The sequence below is a fragment of the Enhydra lutris genome, unplaced genomic scaffold (genome assembly GCF_002288905.1).
Source record: "Enhydra lutris kenyoni isolate GAN:26980312 unplaced genomic scaffold, ASM228890v2 scaffoldscaffold10, whole genome shotgun sequence".
NCBI lineage: Eukaryota > Metazoa > Chordata > Mammalia > Carnivora > Mustelidae > Enhydra > Enhydra lutris.
The window spans coordinates 22,841,467-22,867,641 of NW_019154094.1; the positions used below are offsets into that span (position 1 = coordinate 22,841,467).

At 44.5% G+C, this 26,175-nt stretch overlaps 1 protein-coding gene across 3 annotated transcripts in view; it reads right to left on the bottom strand.

Moving 5' to 3' along the window:
- LOC111144009 (membrane associated guanylate kinase, WW and PDZ domain containing 1) overlaps window positions 1–16,484 on the bottom strand; it is a 633,428-nt gene extending 616,944 nt beyond the window's left edge. For all 3 annotated transcript variants that reach the window (XM_022498068.1, XM_022498069.1, XM_022498070.1), the window contains exon 1: window positions 15,630–16,484. In XM_022498068.1, the coding sequence (XP_022353776.1) occupies window positions 15,630–15,942 (313 nt within the window). In that variant the 5' untranslated portion in view covers window positions 15,943–16,484. The remainder of the gene's footprint in view (window positions 1–15,629) is intronic.
- Window positions 16,485–26,175: the final 9,691 nt, after the last annotated feature.

Below are 26,175 nucleotides of genomic sequence, written 5' to 3' on the forward strand. Positions count from 1 at the left end.
GTGACTCACCAGGTTTTATTAAACCCCCAGGGAGAGGCTCCTTCTACCAAAAAAGATTCCAATAGTAAAAAACAAATATCATTCCCATTAATGCCTTCTTTCCACAAATGTCTTCCTTAGAGATAATTATTTCACGTAGAAGAGCTGGAGCTTCCATTATTTTTAAAGTAACCTCCTACCCTCAAGATGGAGCTCGAACTCACAACCCAGAGACCAAGAGTTGCACGCTCTACTGACCAAGCCAGCCAGGCATGCCTTGAGCTTACATATTTAGCTAAACTGTATCAGAGACGGATTCACATTGCTTAAGAAAGCCAGGGCCTTTCTTCCTTCTGGCAGTATTTTCCCACAGACTTAGACAGAAATAGGCAATGGCTACATGAATTTTTCCTTAATTGGGCATCCCCTCTCTCTGACTTCTCTTATAAATAATGATATATATATACATAGATAATATTGAGATAACACTCTTGTACTTCTCATCTACACTGTGGAGGTGCCCACCTGAGGCTGGGCACTTAAGGTACCATACAGTATGGCTAGAGACCCTTCTTCCCTTTATCAAAGACCAAAGCTCAGGAATCTTGTCAAGGATCACCCAGCCTAAAACACCATGGACTATAAGATTTTCCAGGTACATCCTAATCTTGAGCATTTTAAAGTAGAAAGGAACCCAAATTTCATGCCAACTCGGGGGACTTCTGGGTGCCCCAAAAGTTGTTATCATAACAAAGGAAGTAGATCAGGACATAGAGTCTCAAGATGAAAACTCTTTAATTCTGTCTCACATCCCAAGTCCTGGATTATGTACATAGAGAATATACCATGTATGATTTAAATTCCTAGACGGTCTATTAGAATGTTCTTATTCTGGGGGCCCCTGGGTGGCTCAGTCAGTTAGGCATCTGCCTTCGGCTCAGGTCATGATCTCCGGGTCCAGGATCGAGCCCGAGTCAGGCTTCCTGCTCAGTGGGGGAGTCTGCTTCTCTCTCTCTCAAATAAATTAATTTAATTTAATTTAATTTAACTTAATTAAAAAAAAAGAATGTTCTTACTTTGAATCAGGTATGGAGATATGGAGAGAAGGACGGGGACAAGGGAAGGAAAGAAAAGAAACACAGTCCAAATTCAAACCTAGCAAAATCCGAACTCCATCTTGGGCTTTTGCTGCCAACTCTGTAGTTTTCATTTTATAGAGGTTTTCCCTGCTTGGTTCCTTGACAGAAAAACTGCACTGACTGAACCTGTAATCTGAATTATCTAAGTCCTCTTCTCCATCCTCGCACAGCAAACTTGGTACCTGACATGAATTATTCAAAACAGAAGAAACCATTTCACAGGTAGAAAAGCAAGAAAGCCCGCTTTCATTTTCCAAAAACAAAATTCTACCATGTGCAGAAGAACAGATACCCACCGGTCATAGAGGTTAATCATGTTCTGAAAGCATCTACGCTTGGAGTAAAGGTCAGGGTCCTGATTTATCCGTACAATATCCAAGAAAGTTGTGTTACTGGAGATTTTCCTGCTATATTTAAAACCTAATGTGGCGCCTGGGTGGCTCAGTGGGTGAAAGCCTCTGCCTTCAGCTCGGGTCATGGTCCCAGGGTCCTGGGATCGAGCCCCACATCGGGCTCTCTGCTCAGCGGGGAGCCTGCTTCTTCCTCTCTCTCTGCCTGCCTCTCTGCCTACTTGTGATCTCTGTCTGTCAAATAAATAAATAAAATCTTTAAAAAAAAAAAAAAAACCTAAGAGGTATACCTAAAACTCATTCTTTTTTTTTTTTAATTTGGAAGGCCACACATTTCACAGTAAAATTATCTCAGAGCAGAAAACATATACCATTCCCGGGACGCAGTCATAAAAATGTCGTCATCAAGATGCCATTTTGCACCTAGTTCAAAGACTCAGCAGACCAGGACCCTGAGACAAAATACTCCAAGAATTATGATCAGCTGTCAAAATATATCCTCTCCCCAGCTCCTCACAACTAGAATGGGGGAGCTGTCACCAGCTGGGCCTCCAGCAGACTACAGGGACAAACTGGACCGCTTCTGGAACTTATTATTCACTTCAACACATATTTATTGACCGTCGCTGTGAATTGGTCACTATCCTGGGCTCTGAAAATACAGACAGGAGTAAGAAATAAGATTATGGCTCTTGAACAGATGAAGTGTGAGAGACATCAAGTGAGAGAGACAAACACATAAACAAGGGGCCACAAGCTCATCGCCCAGACCAAATATGGCTCCCAGATATGTTTTGTTGGGTTCATCCATGCTTTTGGAAGAAGCCCGAATCAACATTTTTTAATTGTCAAAGTGCATTTTTTAACAATTCAACCTTCTGGATTCTCTTGAAAATTTGAAAAATCTGGCAACACTGGCCAATGTTCCCCCATGTCAGCAATAGGCTGAAGCAAAGTAGCAACTGCTCCCTCTGAACAAAATGTGTCCTTCCAGTTTACCCCAGACCCCACCAGTCCCTAATGCCCTTTGGAATACTTACTCAGCATTTGCACTGTAAGTCCTATTATTAAAAAAGAAAAAAAAAAAAAATCCAGGGCTAGGCAGTATGTGTTATAAGTGAGGTAGATAAAGAAATACAAGACTCTCACAAGCGCCAGGGATACAAATTGATATCCTGAGTCTTAAGAAGATAAATGATACACTCTCTGAGTCTTAAGAAGATAAAAGCCTTAAGAAGATAAAATTCAGGGGCACCTGGGTGGCTCAGTGGGTTAAGCCGCTGCCTTCGGCTCAGGTCATGATCTCAGGGTCCTGGGATTGAGCCCCGCATCAGACTCTCTGTTCAACAGGGAGCCTGCTTCCCCCTCTCTCTTTGCCTACTTGTGATCTCTGTCTATCAAATAAATAAATAAAATCTTAATAAAAAAAAAAAAAAGAAGAAGAAGAAGATAAAATTCAGGGGTGTCTGGGTGGCCGAGTCAGATGGGTGTCTGACTCTTGTTTTAGTTCAGGTCATGATCTCGGGATCATGAGATCGAGTCCCTTGTCAAGCTCCATGCTCAGCACAGAGTCTGCTTGGAAGCCTCTCTCTCTCCTTCTCCCTCTGTGCTTCCCCTTGCTCTCTCTCTCTCTCTAATAAATAAAATCTTTGTAATAAATAAATAAGAAGATAAAATTTATGTGAGCCAAGCATTCTAGACCTCGGTACAAGGAAAACAATCTGAAGAGTTTCAGTAAAATGTAAGTATAAGGATATTCATCAATTTATTGCATAAAATAGGAAAGGAAAACAACCTACACGTTCCATGTCCATCCTCAAAGCATGGTTGTTATTGCACAACCAGAAACGATTCTACAGCCATTGAAATGACAAAATAGATATATTGGTAGTACAGAAAAATCATCCGGGACGCCTGGGTGGCTCAGTTAGTTAAGCGGCTGCCTTCGGCTCAGGTCATGATCCTGGCGACCTGGGATCGAGTCCCACATCGGGCTCCTTGCTCGGCCGGGAGCCTGCTTCGCCCTCTGACTCTGCCTACCACTGTGTCTGCCTGTGCTCGCTCTCTCTCTCTGACTAATAAATAAAATCTTAAAAAAAAAAAAAAAGAAAAGAAAAGAAAAAACATCCACGATATACTGTTAGGTACCAAAAAAAAAAAAAATCCCACAAAACAGCATGTGTCATATTATCCAATCTTCATGAGAAAAAGACTCTCCCAAAAAAACTACTAAAAAAAAAAAAAAAAGAAAGAAAGAAAGAAAAAGTGTGGGGTGCCCAGGTGGCTCAGTGGGTTAAGCCTCTGCCTTCGGCTCAGGGCATGGTCTCAGGGTCCTGGGAGGGAGCCCTGCACCTGATTCTCTGCTCAGTGGGGAGCCTGCTTCTCCCCTCTCTCTCTGTCTGCCTCTCTGCCTCCTTGTGATCTCTCTCTCTATCAAAAACTTTTTTTAAATCTTAAAAAAAAAAAAAAGTGTGTGTGTGTGTGTGTGTGCGCGCACACACGCGCGTGCACGCGAGTGTTTGGATCTAAATACAGTATGAACGTGTGTTATTTCTCTGAGTGCGATTACAGACAATGTAGATACATTCTTCTTTCATATTCACATCGTTCTGTATTATACACATTGTTCAAATGAAATAAGTAACTTTCACAGGGGGGAGAAAACATGAGATATGGGAGCACACAGCAACTACAAATGGTGACTGACGTTCTTCGAGGTCACAGTAATATTTGAGTTTTTTAAAAGATTAGAAACCAAAATCTAGATGCCAATGCTTGGTTTAAAAAAAAAAAAAAAGATCCACATGCTCTAACACCAAGGAAAGTTCTTTTTTAACAACTTGATCTAGAGTTCTGAATTCTTAACCAAGTCACACAGACTTAAACAGGCTGATAGTTGGAGGAGGAAATGAGCATGCTCTCCCCATCAGATGTAAATTCCAACACTTGGCCAAGGATCCAGGTGGTAAAATACTGACTCTATTTAAATCAAGGCGAAGCGATGCCTTCCGTGGCCATATGACGTAAGCAACAGGCTCAATCCCTGCACACATCTGGTCAGAATACAGGCCCTCTAAGACCTTCAACACAATTAATTCAATATTTTCCCCACAGTTCAAAATGCTACAACAACTGGCAGAGAACCATCTTAAATCATCACAGAAAAGTCAGACATATGGCTAAGTATATTTAATATGCCTTAAAAATAAGCCACGGAGTTTCTAGCCAACAAGATCTTAGGCAAGAATTTTTTTTTTTTAATTTAGTTAAAAGTTATGCTTTTACCCTCCAAAGAATTCAATTGAGCAGATATTTCTCAAGCACCTACACAGGGCAGAGACGGCAAAAGAGACAGGGATATTGCCTTCAAGATTTCAAGAAACACATAATCCAGTAGGGGAGAAAGACAGGCAAATCAGCAATGACAAGACACTATTGTCTTGAAATCATGACGTGCATGGGGGAGAAAAAAGAGGGCACAGAGGAGGAAGGAAATGACAGTGTTGGTGATGGAGAATAGGGCAAACAGAGGAAGACAAGGAAGTAGAGCCTGACAATACGGAGAGGCTCGTTCTGGGTTCCGTCCCTTTAACACTCTGGGAATTTATTTCTAGGCTTATCCTCAGTGGGGTCACCAAGCATGCTGCACCCTCTCAGGCAGCATCCACAGTGACCCCCACAGTAGAAGGACCTAGGGACTCCCGGCTACAAAGTCAACACACTCCTAGGACACAAATTTTGGAAACAGGCAGATCTGAACTTGAATCTCACTGGGGTCAGGTGCCTGGGGGTGAGAATAAAGGACGTGACCTCTCCTAGCTCATTTTTCTCACGGCTAAAATGAGAATGACATCATCTACCCAGGCAAAACCCTAACCTGGGTCTCAGCAACCTATCAGAAGATCCATAAATAACAATTATGATTAGTTTACTGCTCCCAATTCAGATTCCCGGTCTCAACCCTGAAGTTATACATTAGACCAGGGTTTCTCAACCTCAGCCTTTGGCGGTTTGGGGATGGATAACTCTCTCCTGGGGAGAGGGGGGCGGTATTGTACACTGTAGGATGTACTGCGGCCTCCCTGGCCTCCACGTGCCAGCAGACTCCCTCATCCTGAGTTGTAACAACCAAATAGGATTACAGGCAATGCCAAATGTCCCCAAGTGGGCAAAACCACCCTCCATTTTAAATCACTGCTTTAGAGGAACTCATCGATGGTGTCCATTTCTCAACGGAAAATCATCACAGCTGCTATTATGTAGGTATTTTGGTAAGCCCTGCCTATATGCCAAGCAGAGGATTAAGTGTTCTGGGTACATTTTCCCATTTAATCCTCCCAAGCAGCCAATGAGGTAGGCATTACTCTCATTTTCTACTGGGAAAATGGAGTTCTGGCAGGTTAACGTGCCCAGGGTTGCTCAGCTAGAAGTGGCAGAGCCTGGATTTGAACCCACCCAGTCTGACTCCAAACCCTTATAACCCCAAGCCCCACTGCTTCCCTTGCCACCCGTGAGGTGGGAGCCCAAATATAGTGCCAGGAAGGTCAGAGGATCTCCGTGTCACGTTCTCCAGGATCATTCTCCTTGGGACTTCCAGGAAGGAGAGAGAGGACTTCTCCGTCCCCTACATCTTCGTACAACCTGGGACCCAATGACAATAATTAGAATCAATATGTCACCACTGGGGACAACGTGAGAGAAGTTCCACCTACACGTGGTGAGGTCCAGAGTTTCCTTCTCACTTGTCCGAACTCATCCAACCACAGCTGTTTCAAAAAAAGTGGCATCTGAATCACGCAGAAAAATGAAGCTTTTTTTCTAGAATTTAAAAAGCTCTCCAGGAAACTTATACCACAATTTCTATCTCTCAGGAGATTCTTTCTTCTCTTTGGAGTGCTTTCAAATGAGGAACATTCAGACAATAACAGAAGCCAACATATACTGAGCTATGGGCCAGGCCCTGTGCCATGTGGTTTACTTAAGCCTCCTCCTTTTATTCTTCCATCAACTCTAGAAAGTAGGTATCGCTCTTACCCCATTTTCAGATGAGAAAACCCTGGCCCAAAGAGGTGAAGTGTCTTGCCCTGAGTCACCTGCCTAGCAAATTTAAAAATCTGGCTTCTAATCCACACCAGCTTACATCCAAAACCTACACGTGTATAACACATCAATACATGGATATTAGTGGGTTATCTTACAAGCAGTTCTGCTGTCTTGTTAACACCGTATAGAACAGTAATTCTGAAACATGGCTTATAACCGGGGCATAATCCCCTTTTATTTTTTTTTATTTTTTATTTTTATTTGACAGAGAGACACAGTGAGAGAGGGAACACAAGCAGGGGGAGTGAGAGAGGGAGAAGCAGGCTCCCCACCAAGCCGGGAGCCTGATGCGGGGCTCGATCCCAGAATCCCGGGATCACGACCTGAGCCGAAGGCAGACGCTTAACGACTGAGCCACCCAGGTGCCCCCATAACCCCTTTTAATTGCACCATCAGGCCACTGCCCATAAGAGAGCTTCCAGTCTTGTCTCATGACAGGCTGAAAGTTTAGTCTTATTGTGGAAAACAGAACTGTGTCCCATTAAAGGTGCACACAAATGCCTCCGATGGGAATCACGGTGGGGTGGACACCTGAGCGGGGAGAATGTCATTCTCTTCTGTAATTCTTTCTCATGGCAATGGAGGTAGGAACAGAAAAAGTCTCTACACACAGCAGGCAGTGCCTAGAAGAACTTCTCACAGCCCATTTGAGGGTGAGTTTGCAAAGTTCCCTGACACACTCAGGGGCTGCCTGAAACCCATCCCATGAAGACCAGCTGAAACCAGCTGTCAACGCTGCCTTCAAGAAGATTCCTCCATCGACTGGCTAAGCTCTACTCAGCCACACGCACAGACTGTCAATAACAAACCCACATCAAGGTTATTGTGAGCCATCATGAATTACCGACATCTTCAGAGACTCTCAAATACTGGAATTTTCAGAGGCAACCGGGCTCAGGGGAAAGTTATTCGAGTTCTCCGTTTGACAGCAGACGTTCAACAGATGCTCGTGCCACGAGGACGCACCAGGCCCCGCTCTCGGTCCTGAGGAGGAAGCACCAAACACACCCACAACGTCCCTGCCCTCCCAGAGCTTCTCTTCTAGGAGAGACAAAATAAGGATTTTACTTATTTTGAAGCAAGCTCCCTGAAATGGAGTGAAATAAAGCAGAGAAAGGCTACAGAGGGTAACGAACAGCAGTGGAGTTACAGCTTCCAACAATGTCATCGAAGAAGGTGTCATGGAGAAGGTGACATTTGGGAAAGACTTGAAGTTCAGGACGCAGCAAGCCTTCGAGGTGGGAACTAGCAGATCATGGACCAGAGTCGGGGGGTGGCGGGGGGCGGTGAAATGTCATGCGCCAGATCATGGGAGGGAGCCTCGTGAGTCACTGTGAGGACGTCGGTTTTCACTCTGAGATGAAGACTGAAGAAATGATTATAAGTAATGGATTACTCCACTCTTTAATTACTTAGCCATAAAAAGAGAAGAGTATTATTTAATCATGAAAGACCTTGTTCAAATTCCATCTTTTAATTTTGTGACATGCCTTCAGAAAGGTTAGCATCCAGAACATTCCGGGCTCTACATAGGATACTTTACTACAAAGTAGACATCCATATGATAGGCATGTCCTTGACATCCGTGGGGGTACAGCCGTGGAAACACCAAAACAAATTCACAAGAAATACCATATCAACGCAGACATCCATAAGGGTGCCGCACAGCAAAGCTCTAGTGTTTATGAGGGATTTTTCAAGGTTATAGATCTCGCATAGAAGCTGCATAAAGACAGGTAAGAATGCAGTAACCTCCTTTTTTAGGATGTGAATGTCAGCCCTTAACAAATTTGACAGCCTTTATTCTCAGCGTACACAAAATCAGTATATCCTGTTACACATATATACAGACTCAAGGAAGGGACCACTAACATCAGAGACCGGTGTTTTGCATTAAATAACCATCGTTTATAAAGCAACCTCCTTCATGTAAACCTTTGTGGTAAGGAGATGTCAGAATGTTTTCTCTTATAAACCACTTAATTCCCCTTGGTGGATATCATCAATTCTGCCCTCCTAGACTAGCTGGGTAATGAATGCCAACATATGCAGTGAGCCAACTGTATGCCATTGCATCATAAGGTCAAGTGAATCTATTTTTAAAGAACAAGGCCATTGGCCAAGGGTGGCCACTGGAAACAATGGACAAGTTGGGTTGCCTGTCGTTGCATTATTTTTTCTAAAAGCTGTGGAATGTTCCACAGGGTAACCTACAAATACCCTTTGGAGAGTGGTCTTTTAGCACAAAGAATACAGATTGATTTTGAAAGTTTAAGTTAAAAAAAAAAAAAAGGCCTATAAAACACAAAGCTCAATAAGAGCAAAAGAGGACAAAAATCAGACTGTTTTCTGCAGCAAAGATCTGATTGGCTGTTGGCTGGAAAAATTGTATTCAGGGACAATGGTACAAAAAAACAGAGGTAAGGTGTCATTCTTACGGGTGCTGACATAGAGCAGACCCCATATCAACAATAAACGGAGAAGCCCCTCACCATCCTGCCTGCTCAGCATCTGAAATTTCCCTTATTAAACTCCAGCAAGAGTCAACAAGCAGAAATACTTCAATATAATTCATTAAGCCTTGTCGGTCATTTACTTATTTATAGCTCCGTATAAATTATTAGACACAGGGAATCAGCTGATTGGAAGATCTGGTGAAGGGAAAAATGAACGTATTAGGATCCTAAGTCAGAAGAAATAAAAGATGAATGGACAGTAAAGGGGGAAGGATGTAGACAGCCTAGTCTGCACATATCATACGAATGAGAAGCCACAAAGGAAAACCATTCACGTGTCCAGCAAATGCGAATGAGCACCTAGGATTTGCCAGCTACTGTTTCAGGATCTGGGAAATAGAGGGGTAAGCAAGTGAGAAAAGCTCCTTGTTTTCACAGACCTTACATTCTAGGGGGAGGAGAGACAGACAAAAAAGAAGAAACAAGGGGTGCACGGTTGGCTCAGCAGGTAGAACATGTGACACTTGATCTGGAGTTGTGAGTTCAAATCCCATGTTGGGTGTAGAGAGTATTAAAAAAAATTAATTAACTTTTAAAAAAGAAGAAACAGAAGATAATTTTAAATTGGGACAAGGCTATGCAGTCACAAAGCAGGATGAGGGGATGGCTTGTAACTCAAGAGCTGTCTTATAGGGAGGTCAGGGGTATGCTGGGAGGAGCTCATACTGGCTCTATAGAATGGATTAAACGTATCTCTTCCCCACTCCAGATATGCTACAGATCTGAGGCTCCCCTCTACCAGAGCAGGTTATTAACCATCTAGCAGCACACTACCATGGGGAGCTCAATGATCTTCTCTCTGAAGGGACACTAAGGAAAAGAATCCGTCTTGTGACCATCTCAGGGGATGAATAAGCAAACCCAGAGACCATGAAGCAGAATTCATGGGACACCAAGAAAGACAGGCCCCTGTGTTGTAAAATGAGTATGACTGGGACGCCTGGGTGGCTCAGTGAGCAAAGCATCTCCCTTCCACTCAGGTCATGATCCCAGTCTCCTGGGATCAAGCCCTGCATCAGGCTCCCTGCTCCACGGGGAGTCTGCTTCTCCCTCCCCCCCCCCCATCCCCGGCCCAAAAAAAAAAAAAAAAAAAAAAAAAAAAAATCTTTAAAAAATAAAATAAAATAAAATGAGAATGACTTTGTTACAGAGCTATTGTAATATAGTCTAATGGGTCAAAAATAAACACACATCAGAACAAAACACAAAAAGGCACAAAGAACTCTATTCAATTGTGTGTGGTCATAACACCCTCATTTCAGTGAGGAAAAGGCTCTGGTGGTGGTGGTGTGGTTTCTAAGCTGTGTCTTATTTATTGTCCCTGCTCTGTCTAAAATGTGGGCGGTTTCAGCTTCCGGGCAATTTGCAAAACCACAGACTTCACCTACAAAAATATGTAAGCATGACCTAGGATACCACCACTTTGGGAAACTACAATCACACCATCTTAAGCTTTTGCAGTCGGGGTTACTCATGGAAGTGCAGCATTTTAGGAATGCAAAGGACCTACAGGCGACGGCCATTTTATTTCTGGCATGAAAAAATGAAGAAAGGTCGGCCCAGAGAGGGTGACTTGCCGGAGACGACAGCACTAGCTGGCAAAGCCTGTTCTGAAACCCAGATCAGCTGTGTCAAGGGTCCTTTTCTAAGTGTCAGTCTGTACCTTCAGGCGGTGATTCTCAAAACTGGGCACGCCTTGGAATCACCCCAGGGCCTCTTTTAATACTGCCCCAGAGGCTCCGCCTCCAGGAGTTTCAGAGTTTGGGAGTCGGCAAGGCCCGGGTGGGGTCCAGGAATTCCAGTGTCTGACCAGTCCCAGGTGACGCTCTGGCCACTGGTCTGGGGGCCCTACTCTGAGACATGCTGACCCAGGAATGAGGAGCAGGGGCTTTTGGCATCCAACACAGCTGCCTGTCAGCTTGACTTCTGCCACTTGTATGACTCTTGGAAAGGCTACCCAAACTCTGCAGACCTCAGTTCCGGACACCTGTGTCCAGGGGCGAGGAATAAAAAACAAAATGTCCCTAAAGCACTACTTTCACCTCAGGCCTCCACATTCTAAAACAACTGCTTAGCTTATATCCCACAGCAAAGTTTCCTTCATCACCTTTCTCTCTGTTTCCACATATACTAGGATGGCTACAATTCAAACGACAGACGAGATTGAAGACTGGCAAAAATGCGGAGCAACTGGAATATTTTGGCACCTATATTCACAATAGTGAAAAATGGCAAACAGTCCAAAGCCCAATGACAAGCAAAAATATTTTAAAAACTGGTGTGTGTGTGTGTGTGTGTGTATACACACACGTATATACACACATACCTACAACAGAATAGTACTCAACAATAAAGAACAATGAAGGGTGCCTGGCTGACTCTGTTGGCAGAGCACATGACTCTTGATCATGGGGTTGTAAATTTGAGCCTCATGATGGGTAAAGAGATGACTTAAAAATTTTTACATATATAAACTTTAAAAAAAAAAGAACAATGACACAATATGAAATCTACTAAATATTTTGAGTGTAAAAAGTCAGACACAGGGTGCCTGGGTGGCTCAGTGGGTTAAAGCCTCTGCCTTCAGCTCAGGTCATGATCTCAGTGTCCTGGGATCAAGTCCTGCATTGGGCTCTCTGCTCAATGGGGAGCCTTCTTCCTCCTCTCTCTCTGCCTGCCTCTCTGCCTGCTTGTGATCTCTGTCTGTCAAATAAATAAATAAAATCTTAAAAAAAAAAAAAGTCAGACACAAAAGAGTACATATGGCATTATTTCATTCATATGATCATCAATAATAGACAAAATTAATCCATAATAAAGGAAATCAGATAGCCTTTGCCTCTGGAGGAGGTGTCCGGAACTGACCAGAAAGGGACAGGAGGAAAATTTCTAGAGTAATGGAAATGTTCTATATCTTGATTTGGGTAAAGATAAAATGAACATATACATTTGTCAAAACTCATCAAACTATATACTAAAGATCTGTGCATTTCACTACGAGTAAATATATATTTACAAAATATAAAGTATATGCTATATTATATATGTAATATACAAAATAGCATTTTTTTTTTCAAAATAACATATTTTATGTAATATATATGTGTATCTGTAAATTTTCTTAGGCACTTTGTGACAAAAGACTGTTTTCCCCATCTAAAATGAACCAAATTCTAGTGATCCCAGGGTCCTGGGATCAAGCCCTGAGTTGGGCTCCCTGCTCTGCAGGTAGCCTGCTTCTCCCTCTCCCTCTGCCTGCTGCTCCCCATACCCCCCACCCCCACTCATGCTCTCCCTTTCTCTCTCTGTCAAATAAATAAATAAAATCTTAAAATAAATAAATAAAATAAAATGAACCAAGTCTAACCTGGTAGATCCATTTAGCTTGGTTCCTTCACGATCCAGTCCTGCTTCATATAATACCATTTGCTACAGACTATTTTAGTCTGTGCATCTTTCCAGGGAGCTGCCATGAAATAGAAACAGCAGAATTTTCTCCCACAAGAAGACCGTGACATTTCCATACCGACAGTACCCAAAGTGCCCTGTGTTCCTGGGAGTGGCTAGCTCAGGGGGCAGGAGACACAAAAGTAACGTTTTCCTTTGCCACACACCCAGGATGAGTTTATCTAATATGATTACAACATAGTAATGAAGACATAGTAAGAGCAATCCTGTCATACAATTTAACTCATATTCTTGCTATAGGGGGAACAGAAGACTGGTGAAATGCTTCCTAGTGCCATGTTTCTATAATGAAGATGTTGGAAGAACTGTGTCCATGTAATTATCCCATAAAATAGTAGCTTTCACACTGCAGTGGATTCCATCTCCATCTTTATGCTCTCCTGAGTAGAAGAAGTAGATTTACACGCACGCACACACCTGCTAGGAACAGTCCTGTGCAGCACACAGAACAGTTCTGGGTGAAGGGAAATAACATTTGGAGACACTACAGTTTCCTTTCCATTCAGAGATGTCTGATTCCGAACACATTTGATTATCTGACCCACCATCATGAGATACAGTGGCTCTTGGATCTCTGATGACTGGTGGACAGAAGAGGTTCAGGCACACCTGGCATACTGCACATTAAAAACAAGCCCCCATACAGGACCCACTAGACAGATAATAGATGGATAGCTACGCCTGCCTGTCCTTCCGCCAACCGTTTCTCCAAAATACCCCTGTACCGAGACCTGTGGCTGCTCCCATCAAATGCTTTGACAAGGTGTTTCCTCTACAGTTCTATCAAATCCTAACAATCCACGTACTGGCATTGAATTCATAATCCAGGTTCCTAACACCAAAAGCTAGGCTTAGAAATAAATTCAATTTTACACAATAATAGCTCATCTTTATTGGGCACTTACTATGTGGCAGGCCCTGTTTTGCACACTTTCCACTTATTAGCTTATGTAATACCTAAAGGCAAGCCAGGTTACTGATGAGGACATATTCTCAGGAAAAGAAGGTGTTAGACCTCAAGCAAAGCCTGAGGAAATGCACAATGAATAAGACACAGTCTCTTGTACGGAAATGAGAAGAGGGGCCTAACTTATATGTCAGAGGAAGTAAAAGAACTAAAACATACACATTTAGGGGAGCCCAAAGGAAGAAGGGTTTGTTCAGCGTGGCAGCATGCTGGAGGGCTTCCCGGAAGAGGTGAGCAAGTAGAAAATGAGGACATAAATGGTAGGAACTTTTCTTTTTTTTTTTATTTTATTTTTATAAACATATAATATATTTTTATCCCCAGGGGTACAGGTCTGTGAATCGCCAGGTTTACACACTTCACAGCACTCACCATAGCACATACCCTCCCCAATGTCGATAATCCCACCCCCCCAACCCCCCTCCCCCCATCAACCCTCAGTTTGTTTTGTGAGATTAAGAGTCACTTATCGTTTGTCTCCCTCCCAATCCCATCTTGTTTCATTTACTCTTCTCCTACCCCCTTAACCCCCCATGTTGCATCTCCTCTCCCTCATATCAGGGAGATCATATGATAGTTGTCTTTCTCCAATTGACTTATTTCGCTAAGCATAATACCCTCTAGTTCCATCCACGTCGTCGCAAATGGCAAGATTTCATTTCTTTTGATGGCTGCATAGTATTCCATTGTAGGAACTTTTCTTAAGTGTCAGTGCATCGCTCCTCAAACTACCAAAAGGCCTGACAAAGCTTTCTGCCCCCTCCTCTGTTTCATCTAGAACAGGCCTGTTTCCAAGGATCTGCTCAGCCAAGCCAGCCCTCCTTTCCTTTAACACATTCCTCCAGCTGCTGCTTGCCCTTCCAGGCCCGCAGGCACATATGGGAACTTTTCACCATGCTCAACATTGCCACTTCCTCTGGTGCTTTCATGGAGGGGAACCTGTGTCATGGTACTTGGTCGTGCAAGTGATCCTTTAGGGGAATCAACTCCTTCTCTGTTGGACTGATAGAGGGACAGCCCCTTACCTGCACCACACTGAGAGGCAAGGGACTCCCCACCAGCAGCAAAGATGTGGGCACTCCTCTACAGGCTTCTAAGAGAGGAATCTGCCTTTATTCCCTCCCCTAGAAATCAAGCCCTCAAGTCCAGGAGGGTCATCCCCCCACCTCTTCCTCCTCCGCTTGCATTAAGGAGTCAAACCCTCACTTCTGATATTTGTGTGACCTTGGGCAAGTAACTTATCCAATGTCAATGCCGATTTCCCTACCTGCAACCTGGGGTTTATAAAAACAACTCGCTCTCAGAATTGGGAATCAGAACAAAACAGCCAAGGAAAGCATTCAACACAGCTCCTGGGACGTAGTAAGCTATCAGTGCAGAGTGGCTACCATTATCATTATCAAGGATAACGATGGTGGTGGTGGTGGAGGCAGCATAAACTTGGGCTTGATTTGCGCTGACAGAAATACTCCTTTCCCCCCCCCCCCCCCTCCACGCCTGGGGCTGGGCCACACGACCGAGACACATGCGTCATCCAGCTCTGGGGTGAATGCAGGATCTTCCGGCGGCGGGCACAGGAACCGCAGGGCGGTCGTACCCCAACCCACCTGGAGGGATACCAGGTGAAGCCGGTTTCCTGAGGGAGGACGTCAGTAACCACAGACCCCTCTTCTCGTTCATACCCATTCTCCCGGTCTGTGAACCGATAAGTGGCAAAGGAATGCAGCGGCTGCGCTTGCTGCATCACTCCCCAGAAGGGCCCGGAGACCGTCCACTTTGCCACTACCTCAGTTTCCCAACTCTCCTTCCGGCGCAGACGAAGCGGCACTGCACTTGGTGGCTGAGAAAACAGGTTGGCGAACCAGGCCTGGGAAAAGTCTCCCCGCTTCCCGACGCAAATCCAGCCTCCCCTTTCCAACGCAGGTGGGCAAACAACCCACCATCTCTCAACAACTTTGCTTATTTCACCACGACAGGGCGCACGGCCCCAACTTCCCCTCTAAGCTGCGCTCGCAGGAGGAACGCGGGAAACCGAGATGCGGCGGGGGGCACTCCGCAGGCCTCTCCCCGTTTTGCGGGCGCCTCCCGGAGGCGCGTCCCGTCTTACCTTGTCTGACGGCTTTGAAGGTGACGGCCTCCTTGCAGCTGTTGATGACTCCCAGCACGTCATAGCGGGGCAAGCCGGACACCCGGATCCCCTGCACCTCCAGAAGCAGCTCCCCTTCGCCCAGCCGAGGGCCCTCGCCGCCGCCGGGAAGCCCCGCCGCTTCGGCCGCGGCCACCGCTCCAACATACGGAAACTCCCCATTCTCCGCGCCCCCCAGCACCGTCACCCCCAGCTCACCCTGGGGTCCCCGCTTCACGGTGCATTCGTGAACCTTGCTAGTCCAGTGGTTCTTCTTCTGGATCACTCTCGACATGATGGGTTACACCCCTCCTCCCCCCCAACACAAAAAATAATAATGCAATGAGAGACAGGTGCCCCCCACAGCACAAGTCCCCAAGCCCCCGCTGGTTCATGGGAGAGACATCTCCCCCAAAATAACGCAACGGGAGAGAGAAACTTGGCAGCCTCGCTCCCCTGCACACACTCGCGCACTCAAGCCATCATAAAACAAACTTTCTGGGCTTCCCCGCGAGCCCTGCACAGGCGCCCGCGAGCTTTGTTTGCATTCCGGTGCTTCTCGGTCCACGTTCCGGCGCCCGATCGTTCTCTCCCGGACCAGAGTCCACTCTGAGCCGCTTGGGTTGTTTTTTTTTTTTTTTTTTTCCTCCCTTCCTTCCTTTCTTGCCTCTTAGAAATGCGGTGTCTCCTCTTTGCCTCCCGCCTGGCTCGCCTTTCCTCGCTGGCGGGCTGTTCCTGAGGGTGAGGGAAGCCCTTCCAGCCAGTTGCTGGGAGCCCTGGAGACGCGGTTGCCGAGCGGGGGTTGGGGGGGACAGGAGGGAAGTGCCTGCGGCCCCTTTAAGCAGATACAAAGGCTCAGCTTGTTTTGTTACAGTTCATTCTATTCCGCGCCGCCGAGCGCAGCGGCCGGCTAGAGGAGACGCGCGCGCATGCGCCCCGCGGCCGCCTGCCGGCCGGCCCGCCCCACCTCTCCTTCCCGAAGGGAGAGATTCCAGTGTGCTTCCCGTTGGGTCCTAAAACCGATCCTCCAAAAAGAGATTTAGCCCCCTCTACGCCCCCCCTCTTAGTCCTCCTTTTCTTTCCTTGCCCTCGAGTCAGCTAATCACTTCAGGGTAGGGGCATGTGCACGTGTTTTACCCCGACTGTTTGCAACTTTTGAAATACGGTCAGTCTGGCTTTGGCATTTTAAAATCATTTCAAACAGGTGGGGGTTGGGGAGGCTCACACATTCACCCTCGCGCTCACACTCACGCACACACGCACGCACTCACGCCGGCCTAAGCCTCCTCACCGCCCTCGGCCAGTGGCTGGCCACGCTGTCGGTCACCCTCCCGGGCTTGTCCACCCCCGCCCCCACACCCCGCGGTACTTCCCTCTAGTACCGCAGAGGTGGACCCGACCTGGAGGCGCGCTCCTGACCCTTGCCTGCCTGCGACCACGGATTCGGGTCCTGGAGCTGGGACTGCCAGTGTCTCTGTGACGCTGGGTCCCCTGGCCCTCTACCTGGGATCCCTGTGAACTTTGGGGACCCCCCTAAACTTTGGAGCCAACTTTTTAGGACACAGGGAAGACTATAGGGACGGGAAAGTAGCCAAATGGCTGGAGGGGGTTCAAGCCTTCAACCTAAAAGGGACCTAGCTTTTTAACTTTCTTTCAGCAAAGACTTCTGGAGCCAGTCATCTGTCCCAGGCTCAAGTTCCTGACTGAGCCGAGAATCCTTCGGACCCGCCCCGGGACCACAAGATTAAGATCACCCACTGGTCTGCGATCTGCACCCCAGTCCAGGCGCCCGGGCGGGGTGGGGGGGGGGAAGGCACTCCCTGGTCTGGGATCTGCACCCGAGTCCAGGCGCCCGCGGGGGCGGGGCCAAGGCAGCCACCTCTCGGAATTCATAGCCTGGGGATCAGTGCCGCCCTGGGGTGCCAGCCGAGCGAGTGTCTATCCCCGCTAGGTTTGGGAATGAGCTCGGGGGCTACCTCCAGAAATAATACCCTGCATTGGGAAGGCTGCCCTCCCGCAAAGAGCCTCCAAATCGAGAGTATCCTAAGCAAACTTTTTTCCTCAGTGATTATAACATGTACGTTCGTCTTTGGTCACAGAAAAGATTCCAAGTGCTAAACAAGGGAGGGAGGGGACTCAGAAAGGGTGGGATGCTACGGTGGTCGATGGTCGTCTGGGTTGAGAGCCAGCCTATGGTGTAAGTTCCCACGGGTCCAATCTCTGTGTGACCTTGAGCAAGCTCCTTGACCCCTCAGAGCCCTCCTTTCTCCCCTGCTAAGTAAGCATAACAATACCTTACAAGGTTTTTGGGAGTATTACATAGGACACTTGTAAAGTGCCCAGCTTGTAAAGTGAATACTTGTAAAGTGGCATATAATAAAAACTTACATTAGTAGTAGTAGTATTTGGAAAAACAATTAGGAAATCATTTGGGGTCTCAGATGATGATGATAAGTCCTCCTCTTTTACCTAAAGCTTAAAATATATAGGCACACATTAAATGTTTTGGAAATACTGTTTGTAGGGCGCTATTCTAAGCTAATAAAAATAAAGGAAGAATGTTGATGCTTCTCTCCGGGGATATTCAGAACTGAAAATCCCATTGCCTAGTATTTATGAAAGAAGGAAGTGGCCGATTTTTCCTGGCTCTTTTTAGTGAGAGAAACTTCATCTCCACTCTCTTTTCAAAGAAGCGATCAGTTTGTCTCAAACTTAACTGAATCAAAATGAGTGGGAGTTTTAAAGCTTTATTCCCAAGCCCAATTACAGATCCATCCAATCAGAATCTCAGGAACGGGATCTCTCCTCTGGACTTTTAAGATCCTCCTGCCCTGGTCTTGGTACACAACACTGAGGACCACAGGTCTAGCCTCTTGATTCCTGGGCATTTTTAAAACACAGAATCTTTTGGAGAATAAACCTATGGTCCATATCATCCTCTAGAGTGTAAGCCCCAGGAGGGCCAGGAACTTCAGCAGTTTGGTTTACAGACATGTCAGTTTCTAGAACAATGTTTTGCATGGAGTTAATGATCAAGTATTCGTTGAATGAATCTCCCCATAAAAATGCACATTTTGGCATACCGTCTTAAAGTGCAGCCACAGATGCCCCTACAAATCACTAGGAAGCTTGACCTTGTGTGTTTTTCCCCTCTTCCCCACTCCATATTTTAGTAGTCTGTTTGCTTGCCAAGAATCCCCTACCTACTTGGAATCAGTGACTCCCTACCTCTCCGTTCCACTTTCACTCCCTTCTGGAGCAGTCTAACGGAAGAGAGGCCAAGTGTTTTGCAGGAATACCTCTGGCAGCAGTACCATCTTCCCTCTCCACTATACCAGGTGTCCCTGCCGTTGAGGAGGGGAAAGGACCAGGAATTTAGCATCCTTCAGATTTCAAATGTGGAATAACGCCCAGAAAAGAAGGGATACGTGAGGATACAGAGGGTGGAATGGAGAGAGGTATAGAGAGACACATTATTAATCCAGGAACATAAAAGAAATACCTCAAACCTCCAAAGCAGCTAAAAAACCACCGATTTCCAGGTACTAAGTTTATGATGTTCTGGAACTTTCTTCTCCTCCTACCCTTTCTATCTCTGCTGTTACAACTAGTCCAGTTCTTGTGTCCCAGTCTGGAAGCAGAGCAGAAATCATATCTATCCTATCCAAGCTTTGAGTCCTCAGCACGTAAACCCATGCCTTGCTTGGGGTGTGCCCCATACACATTGCTGAATGAGTACGTGTATGCACAGGTAAAGGATGACATTAAAGTGGAGCACCTGGCTGGCTCAGTCAGTAGAACATATGACTCTTGATCTCAGAATTGTGGGTTCAAGCCCCACATTGGGTGTAGAGATTCCAAAAAAAAAAATTGTAACATTAAACTATATGTGACCTTTGGCATAAAATCTATTTAGATCTGGTGACTAGATTTGAGGTTTTTATAAACTTGCTTTCTTGAAAGGGCTTATAGTTATCTTGAAGTAGATTTTTCTTGACTAGAGGTAAAACAGGATCCGAGGGTTTGGGCTTCTTTCACTTATGCTATGACTTCGGCAATGTATTCCAATGGAGAAAATAATTCCACAGAATATCTAACTTGGAGGCTTACCATATGTGCCAGAATCATCCTGTGTATTATTTTATTTAGTTGTCACAACAATTGTGTGAGGTAGGTTTGACTTGGATTTTACGTGAATGACCTCGATTTTACAATTGAGAAACATGAAACAAGTAAAGAAACTTGCTTCCAAGCATGGAAGTGATGAAGCTAGGATATGAATGCAGAGGCATGATTCAAAGTCCATACTCAGAACCACTGTAGGATGTAGCTATCTGCCATTTAGCATACTCGGGCAATAGCATATATTTTTTTTGGGGGGGGGCCTTGTATCTGCCACATAGTGTGTGTATCCTAATTAAGTCACCCTCCTATCTCTTCCCTATAATGTGATAGAATATGCTGGTCCACTCTGGAATCCAGTCTCTTTTTCCCCATTCATGGACTCAACATAAATAAATGTACTGGGATGTAAAGAGGATTAATTTGCAAACATTCCTACATTGTTTGGAGCTCTGTGGGCTGTGGTACAGGTGATATTCCAAACATCCTTATACTGTTATTGTGCAAGCATTTCAACAGTGAAATCTTAATAAACGCAGTAGATTCAGATGAGAACTAAACTGTAACACAATAAACTCTACACAAATTAAGGCCTTATTTTCACGTAATTTCACTAAAGAAAAAGAAAAAAAAATGAATATAACATGTGGGTCTCTTTTCTCTCTTCCAAATATGTTTCTTCCTAAAGTTTTCCATTTGTGATTAAAGAAATTTATCATGGCCACCTAAAGTGGCATTTTACTTCATTTTTCTGGTAACATGAGGATGGTAAAGGAGTTGGTCGGCTCTGGGGCAAAGGAGGTCTTAAAAATTGGTTATCTTTTAATTTCTGCAGAATGCCATCAAGAAGCATCAATTATAGATATCAAAATAAATACTCTGTATTCAATAAGGTAACTGAGTTCATACTGGTGATTTAGAGCAGAAGATCAACAGAGAAGGTTGAAGCCATTAGTTGAGAAGGAAGGGAAATGGCAATGAGAGCCATTTTCCTAGCCATCGGTGAGAGGCACTTTTATGATTTGCCTGATAACTTGTTCTTTTCTGCATAAGGAAGCAGCTGGGTGGTTTTCTCTGACCATAGTATTCCTCCCTTCAGTACTTCCAGATGGGAACAAAGAAATAAAATGTTAATTCTTAAGCTCTTCCAAGATATCACACATGAACTCTTCTTTTAATACCCCAGTAGAGTAACTCCAGGAAGAGGGTCTAATCCTGGCCACTGTTGTGGTTTGCTTCCATGTGAAAAATAAATACAGATAACTACAAGATTTGAAATTTGAAGTTGGGGGATGTTTGATGTTTGAGGAGCCAAGAGAAACCCAAGAATTTATCATGGGAATCTCCCCTAAAATTTCACCAAAGTTTCAGCTGTATAAAACATGAAATAGCATCCTGCATAATTCCCCTGAGAATACACCTGATGATAGTGTTAATTTCCTTGGGAACAGGATATTTGCATTCTTTGATAACAGATGCGTGTATCTTCTTTCTATTTCCAAATCTGAAAATACAGACATTTGAGTACAGAAGATCCTTAAATAATTCAGGATTTTATTATTGAAGTAGTTCATGCTCTATATTTCTTCTTTATTTTAGATGCTCAACTTACTGAGCCACCCAGGCAACCCCTATTTATTTATTTAGAGAGAGAGAGTGTGCACATGCATGAGTATGAGGCAGGGGAGAGGGGCAGAAGGAGAGAATCTTCAAGCAGCCTCTCTGCTGAGCACAGAGCCCAACACAGGGCTTGACCTTATGACCCATGAGATCATGACCTGAGCTGAAACCAAGAGTCAGATGCTCAACCAGCTGAGCCACCCAAGCACCCACCCCATGAGATGTCCATATTTTCTAAAATACCTGAGTAATACTCATTTTTGCAGAACAATTTTTTAAATAGATAATAAAAAGGCAGCCTTAAATTAAGTCATTTGAAATTATATTCCCAAGAGATAAGTTTTTACATATGAGTGTATCTTCTCCTGGACTTTGGCCAACACAAATACACATATATGCGCACACACACAGAATCTACCCTCTTAAGTTCTCCCTCTTTTCACTTGGGATTTAGAGTTAATTTATGGAATAAAATAATCCTTTTTATGCTGTTTCACTCACTAATATACCATCAATTTCCCATTTGTAAACATAAACCTATATTTATTCCACTTTCAGTAACTTGTTTATTTTTCAAAAATATTGTATTCTTGGGACACCTGGGTGGCTCAGTCAGTTAAGCTGCTGCCTTTGGCTCAGTTCATGATCCCAGGATCCTGGGATCAAGTCCCGCATTGGGCTCCTTGCTCAGTGGGCAGCCTACGTCTCTCTCTGCCTTTGCCTGCCACTCTGCCTGCTTGTGTGCTGTCTCTCTCTCTCTCTCTCTCTCTGACAAATAAATAAATAAATAAATAAATAAAATCCTCAGAAAAAATATATATTGTATTCTTTCAATGTTCCCAAGGTATTTAACCATTGCCTGTTAATGATCATTTAAGATTCTGAGTGGGCCTAAAGTAATCATTTGCATTGGGATGTTTTGGTTGCCAGTGACAGAAACCCAGTTGAACTAGTTTAAACAAAAAAAGTAAGTGAATTAGCCCATGGAACTTGCCAGACCAGAAGTGAAACCAGTTTTCAGCACTCCTCCATGAAGAGACTTGAGGCTCTGCTCTTGGCTTTCTCCCCCCAAGTCTCTTGGCTCTGCTTCCCTCTGTTGCCCTCATCCCCTCCTACTACAGACTGGCCTTCTCCAGACAGCCAGGAAGCAGCTCTCGCTAGGCAAGCTTTGCAATCCCAGAAGAAAGGAGATATTCACTCACAGATAGAAAAAGCAATCAGAGAAATTTCAGTCTCTATTAAAGCTTCCAGTTTCAGTTGTTCAGATACGAGTCGAGTCTGCCTACCTTTCAGTGGCTTTGACAGTAAACACAGTGAGTCACAAACTTCATTAGCTGCTTGATCAAGCCTGGCCAAGGTGTGTGTAAACTTGGGACTAAAGAAATCTCGTCAAGGTGGGTTCCTCTGGGGGCTCTTAACGAGATCCCCTTTTCTACAGTGAGCTCGGAGTTCCAAGAATTCAGATAGTGGTAGGAATTTGATTCCAACCAAAGCTGCAGGGGTTGTCCCACATTTGAGTAGTTCAAAGACATCCTAAGGCTGGGAACAGCGCAGGATTGAGCCCTTTACAAAGGAAGCCAGTCAGGGGTGTGTTGTTTAATACAGATGTGTTGTTAAACTACCTAACATCGACTTCAGATGTTCTGAAGTGAGTTTTTCTGGGGCAAAACTGAAAAAAAGCATTAAATATTCCAAGATGGGGGGCACCTGGGTGGCTCAGTGGGTTAGGCCACTGCCTTCGGCTCAGGTCATGATCTCAAGAGTCCTGGGATCAAGTCCCACATCGGGCTCTCTGCTCAGCAGGGAGCCTGCTTCCTCCTCTCTCTCTGCCTGCCTCTCTGCCTACTTGTGATCTCTGTCAAATAAATAAATAAAATCTTTAAAAAAATTAATTAAAAATAAATAAATAAATAAATAAATATTCCAAGATGACCATGATAGTTGGTAGATTGTTTCCATTCATTCATTCATTCAACAAATGTTGATTAAATACTTATTTTGTCAATCCTTCTAGGCACTGGTTCCACAGAACTAACTGACACACTTTTTTTTCTTCCTAGAGGAAATCCTAATTGGATTCTGGAATAAGAAAACAGACCAGGGCCTAGCCAGGCTGACTCAGTAAGTAGAGCCTACACCTCTTGATCTTAGGGGTTGTAATTCAAGCCCTATGCTGGGTATAGAATTTGCTTTAAAATTAAAAAAAGAGGGGCGCCTGGATAGCTCAGTGGGTTAAAGCCTCTGCCTTCGGCTCGGGTCATGATCCCAGGGTCTGGGATCAAGCCCCACATCGGGCTCTCTGCTCAGCAGGAAGCCTGCTTCCCCCTCTCTCTCTGCCTGCCTTTCTGACTACTTGTGATCTCTGTCTGTCAAATAAATAAATAAAATCTTTTTAAAATTTTTAAAAAGAAAAGAGAATTCAAAAGGAAAAGAAAAAAAAAACCAGACCAGTTCAATACTGTTTGGTAAGTTCGGTGACAGGCTGCCCAGGGTGATCCTAAAGGACATCCTATTTTTTTTTTTTTTTTTCCCAAGAGAAGGAGCAGTGGGAGGAGCAGAGGGAGAGGGGTGAGAGAGAATTTTATGCAGACTTCCTGCTGAGCGTGGAGCCCAATAAGGGGCTTGATCCCACAACCCTGACCTCATGATCTGAGCAAAAACCAAGATTTGGAGGCTTAACTGACTGAGCCACCTAGGTGCCCCTGAAGGACGTTTTATAAGGGAGGATTGTAATTTATAAACATGGCTTCAGAAATTAAAGGTGCCATTGTTACAACTTCTTGACTCCTCCCCCTCTAATTTATTTTAATGGTATTTTAAGAGCTGAAAGACAAAGTCCAGCTTTATGATCACATTATGGTACTTGAATGTGTGTTTTATGGAGCCATTCATACGGTTCTCAGATGATTTCAGTCGCCCACAGTGCGAATATATATTTCCGTAAAGCACAACTCTGTCTTGCTACACAGCTGATCCAGCAAATGCTAGGTGGGGTTTGAGAAGATGACTCAGGATAATGAAGCAATCTGGAGTCTGAGCAGCCTTGCTCTTTGAACTGTGCCATCTTTGGAAAATTGTTCCCCAGAAAATCCTGTCCGCAGATGAATGAGGACCCAAAAAATGTATTATTCACTTCCAAATTTAGCACGTTTCTAGAATTTTAAACTCCTTTTTATGGACTGTTGCCCAGGTGAGGGGAGCCTTAGCCAAACCCAGAGTTTGGCTCTCCCCAGGGAGTCAGTGCCCAAATTTGGAGTCCTTATATCTAGAACATTCCTGGCACTAACTGGCTGAGAAATTCAGCATGCCTGAGTTTGGGTACCCCAAGGATTTTACATGCTGTTGGGAACTGCTGAATTAAGCTAAGTGTTGGAAGACACTGCAGTTTTAATTATTAAGTTAGCCCTCTGCTTTAGTAAAAGCGCAAGCTGGCATACACTTGGGAATGTTTCCCCTCCCAAACTCATAGCATCTGCATTTTTCAGATATTTGACCTTGATCTTGTGACCTTTCCTCTAGAATCCTGAGAGTTCTGGGAACACTCACAGCTGAGTGATGGGAGCCGAAACTGGACAGATAGCAAATCTTTCTTTGTTTTCTTTTTCTTTTTTTCCACTGAAATCCTCCTTTACCCTTTTCACAGTAGACCTAACTTTCCCTTCAGTTATTAGTTTGATTTTAACATACCATCTCAGTCTGACTGTACTTTTTAATTGACACCACTAAAACCCAAAACTATTAAAGCTATACGATCCACTTGCTAAGGCAAGCTGGCATTTCCTGATGTTGTTCTATAGATAGCTGACAGCCTTCTCCAGGCTAGTGTTTTCCAACTTTTCTGAATGCTTTTCAGAGTAATAAATGCATTTTGCTTCACTCCCCAGCACACATACACAAAATACATGTGACTGAAACAAAAGTTTCATGAAACCATATTTCTCCTTTCTGTGTAGGATACAGTATGGAAGGGGAATATGGCCCATAGCCAGATCCATTCCTTAACCTTTCCCTGTATCACCAGTGAGTTAAGGATGGTCTTACATGTTTAAATGACTGAAAAACAAATAAATAAAAATAACATTTATCGAGGCATATTTATAAAATGCCTTAAAGACCTCTAAATCTTTGTGTTTATTATCTCATTAAATCTTTAGACTAATTTGTGTTAATCAAAATCATGACCATAATAGAAATGGTTAATGAAAATAGAAATTGGTTAACAGGTTTTGAGTGTGCTGGGTAAATGCCTTAGATGTTGTATTTATTTAAACCTCTCTACTCTATGAGACAGGGGGCATTAGCATTCCCATTTTACAGATGAAGAAACAGAGGCTTAACTGGGCTAGGTGACTTGCACAGGATCACAGAACTAGGAAGTTCAGTTGGAATTTGCTCTTCGGTTTCTCTGCTTCCGGATCTGTGATTTTTACTGCTCCTGGTGTTGGTAGCTTCTCCTCCTCCCCCTCCTCCTCCTCCCCCTCCTTCTCCTCCCCCCTCCTCCTCTTCCTTCTTCTTTTTCTTCTTTTTTTATTTTTTTAAGATTCCAATCACTTATTTGATAGAGAGAGAGAGACAAGGAGAGAGGGAACACAAGCAGGGGGGGTGAGAGAGGGAGAAGCAGACTTCCCGCTGATCAGGGAGCCTGACGCAGGGCCCTATCCTAGGATCTCGAGACCATGACTCAGGCTGAAGGCAGACACATAAAGACTGAGCCCCCAGGCGCTCCAGTGTTGGTAGCTTCTTGACCACAACTTGACACATAACATACGTCCAGTGCATATTTGAA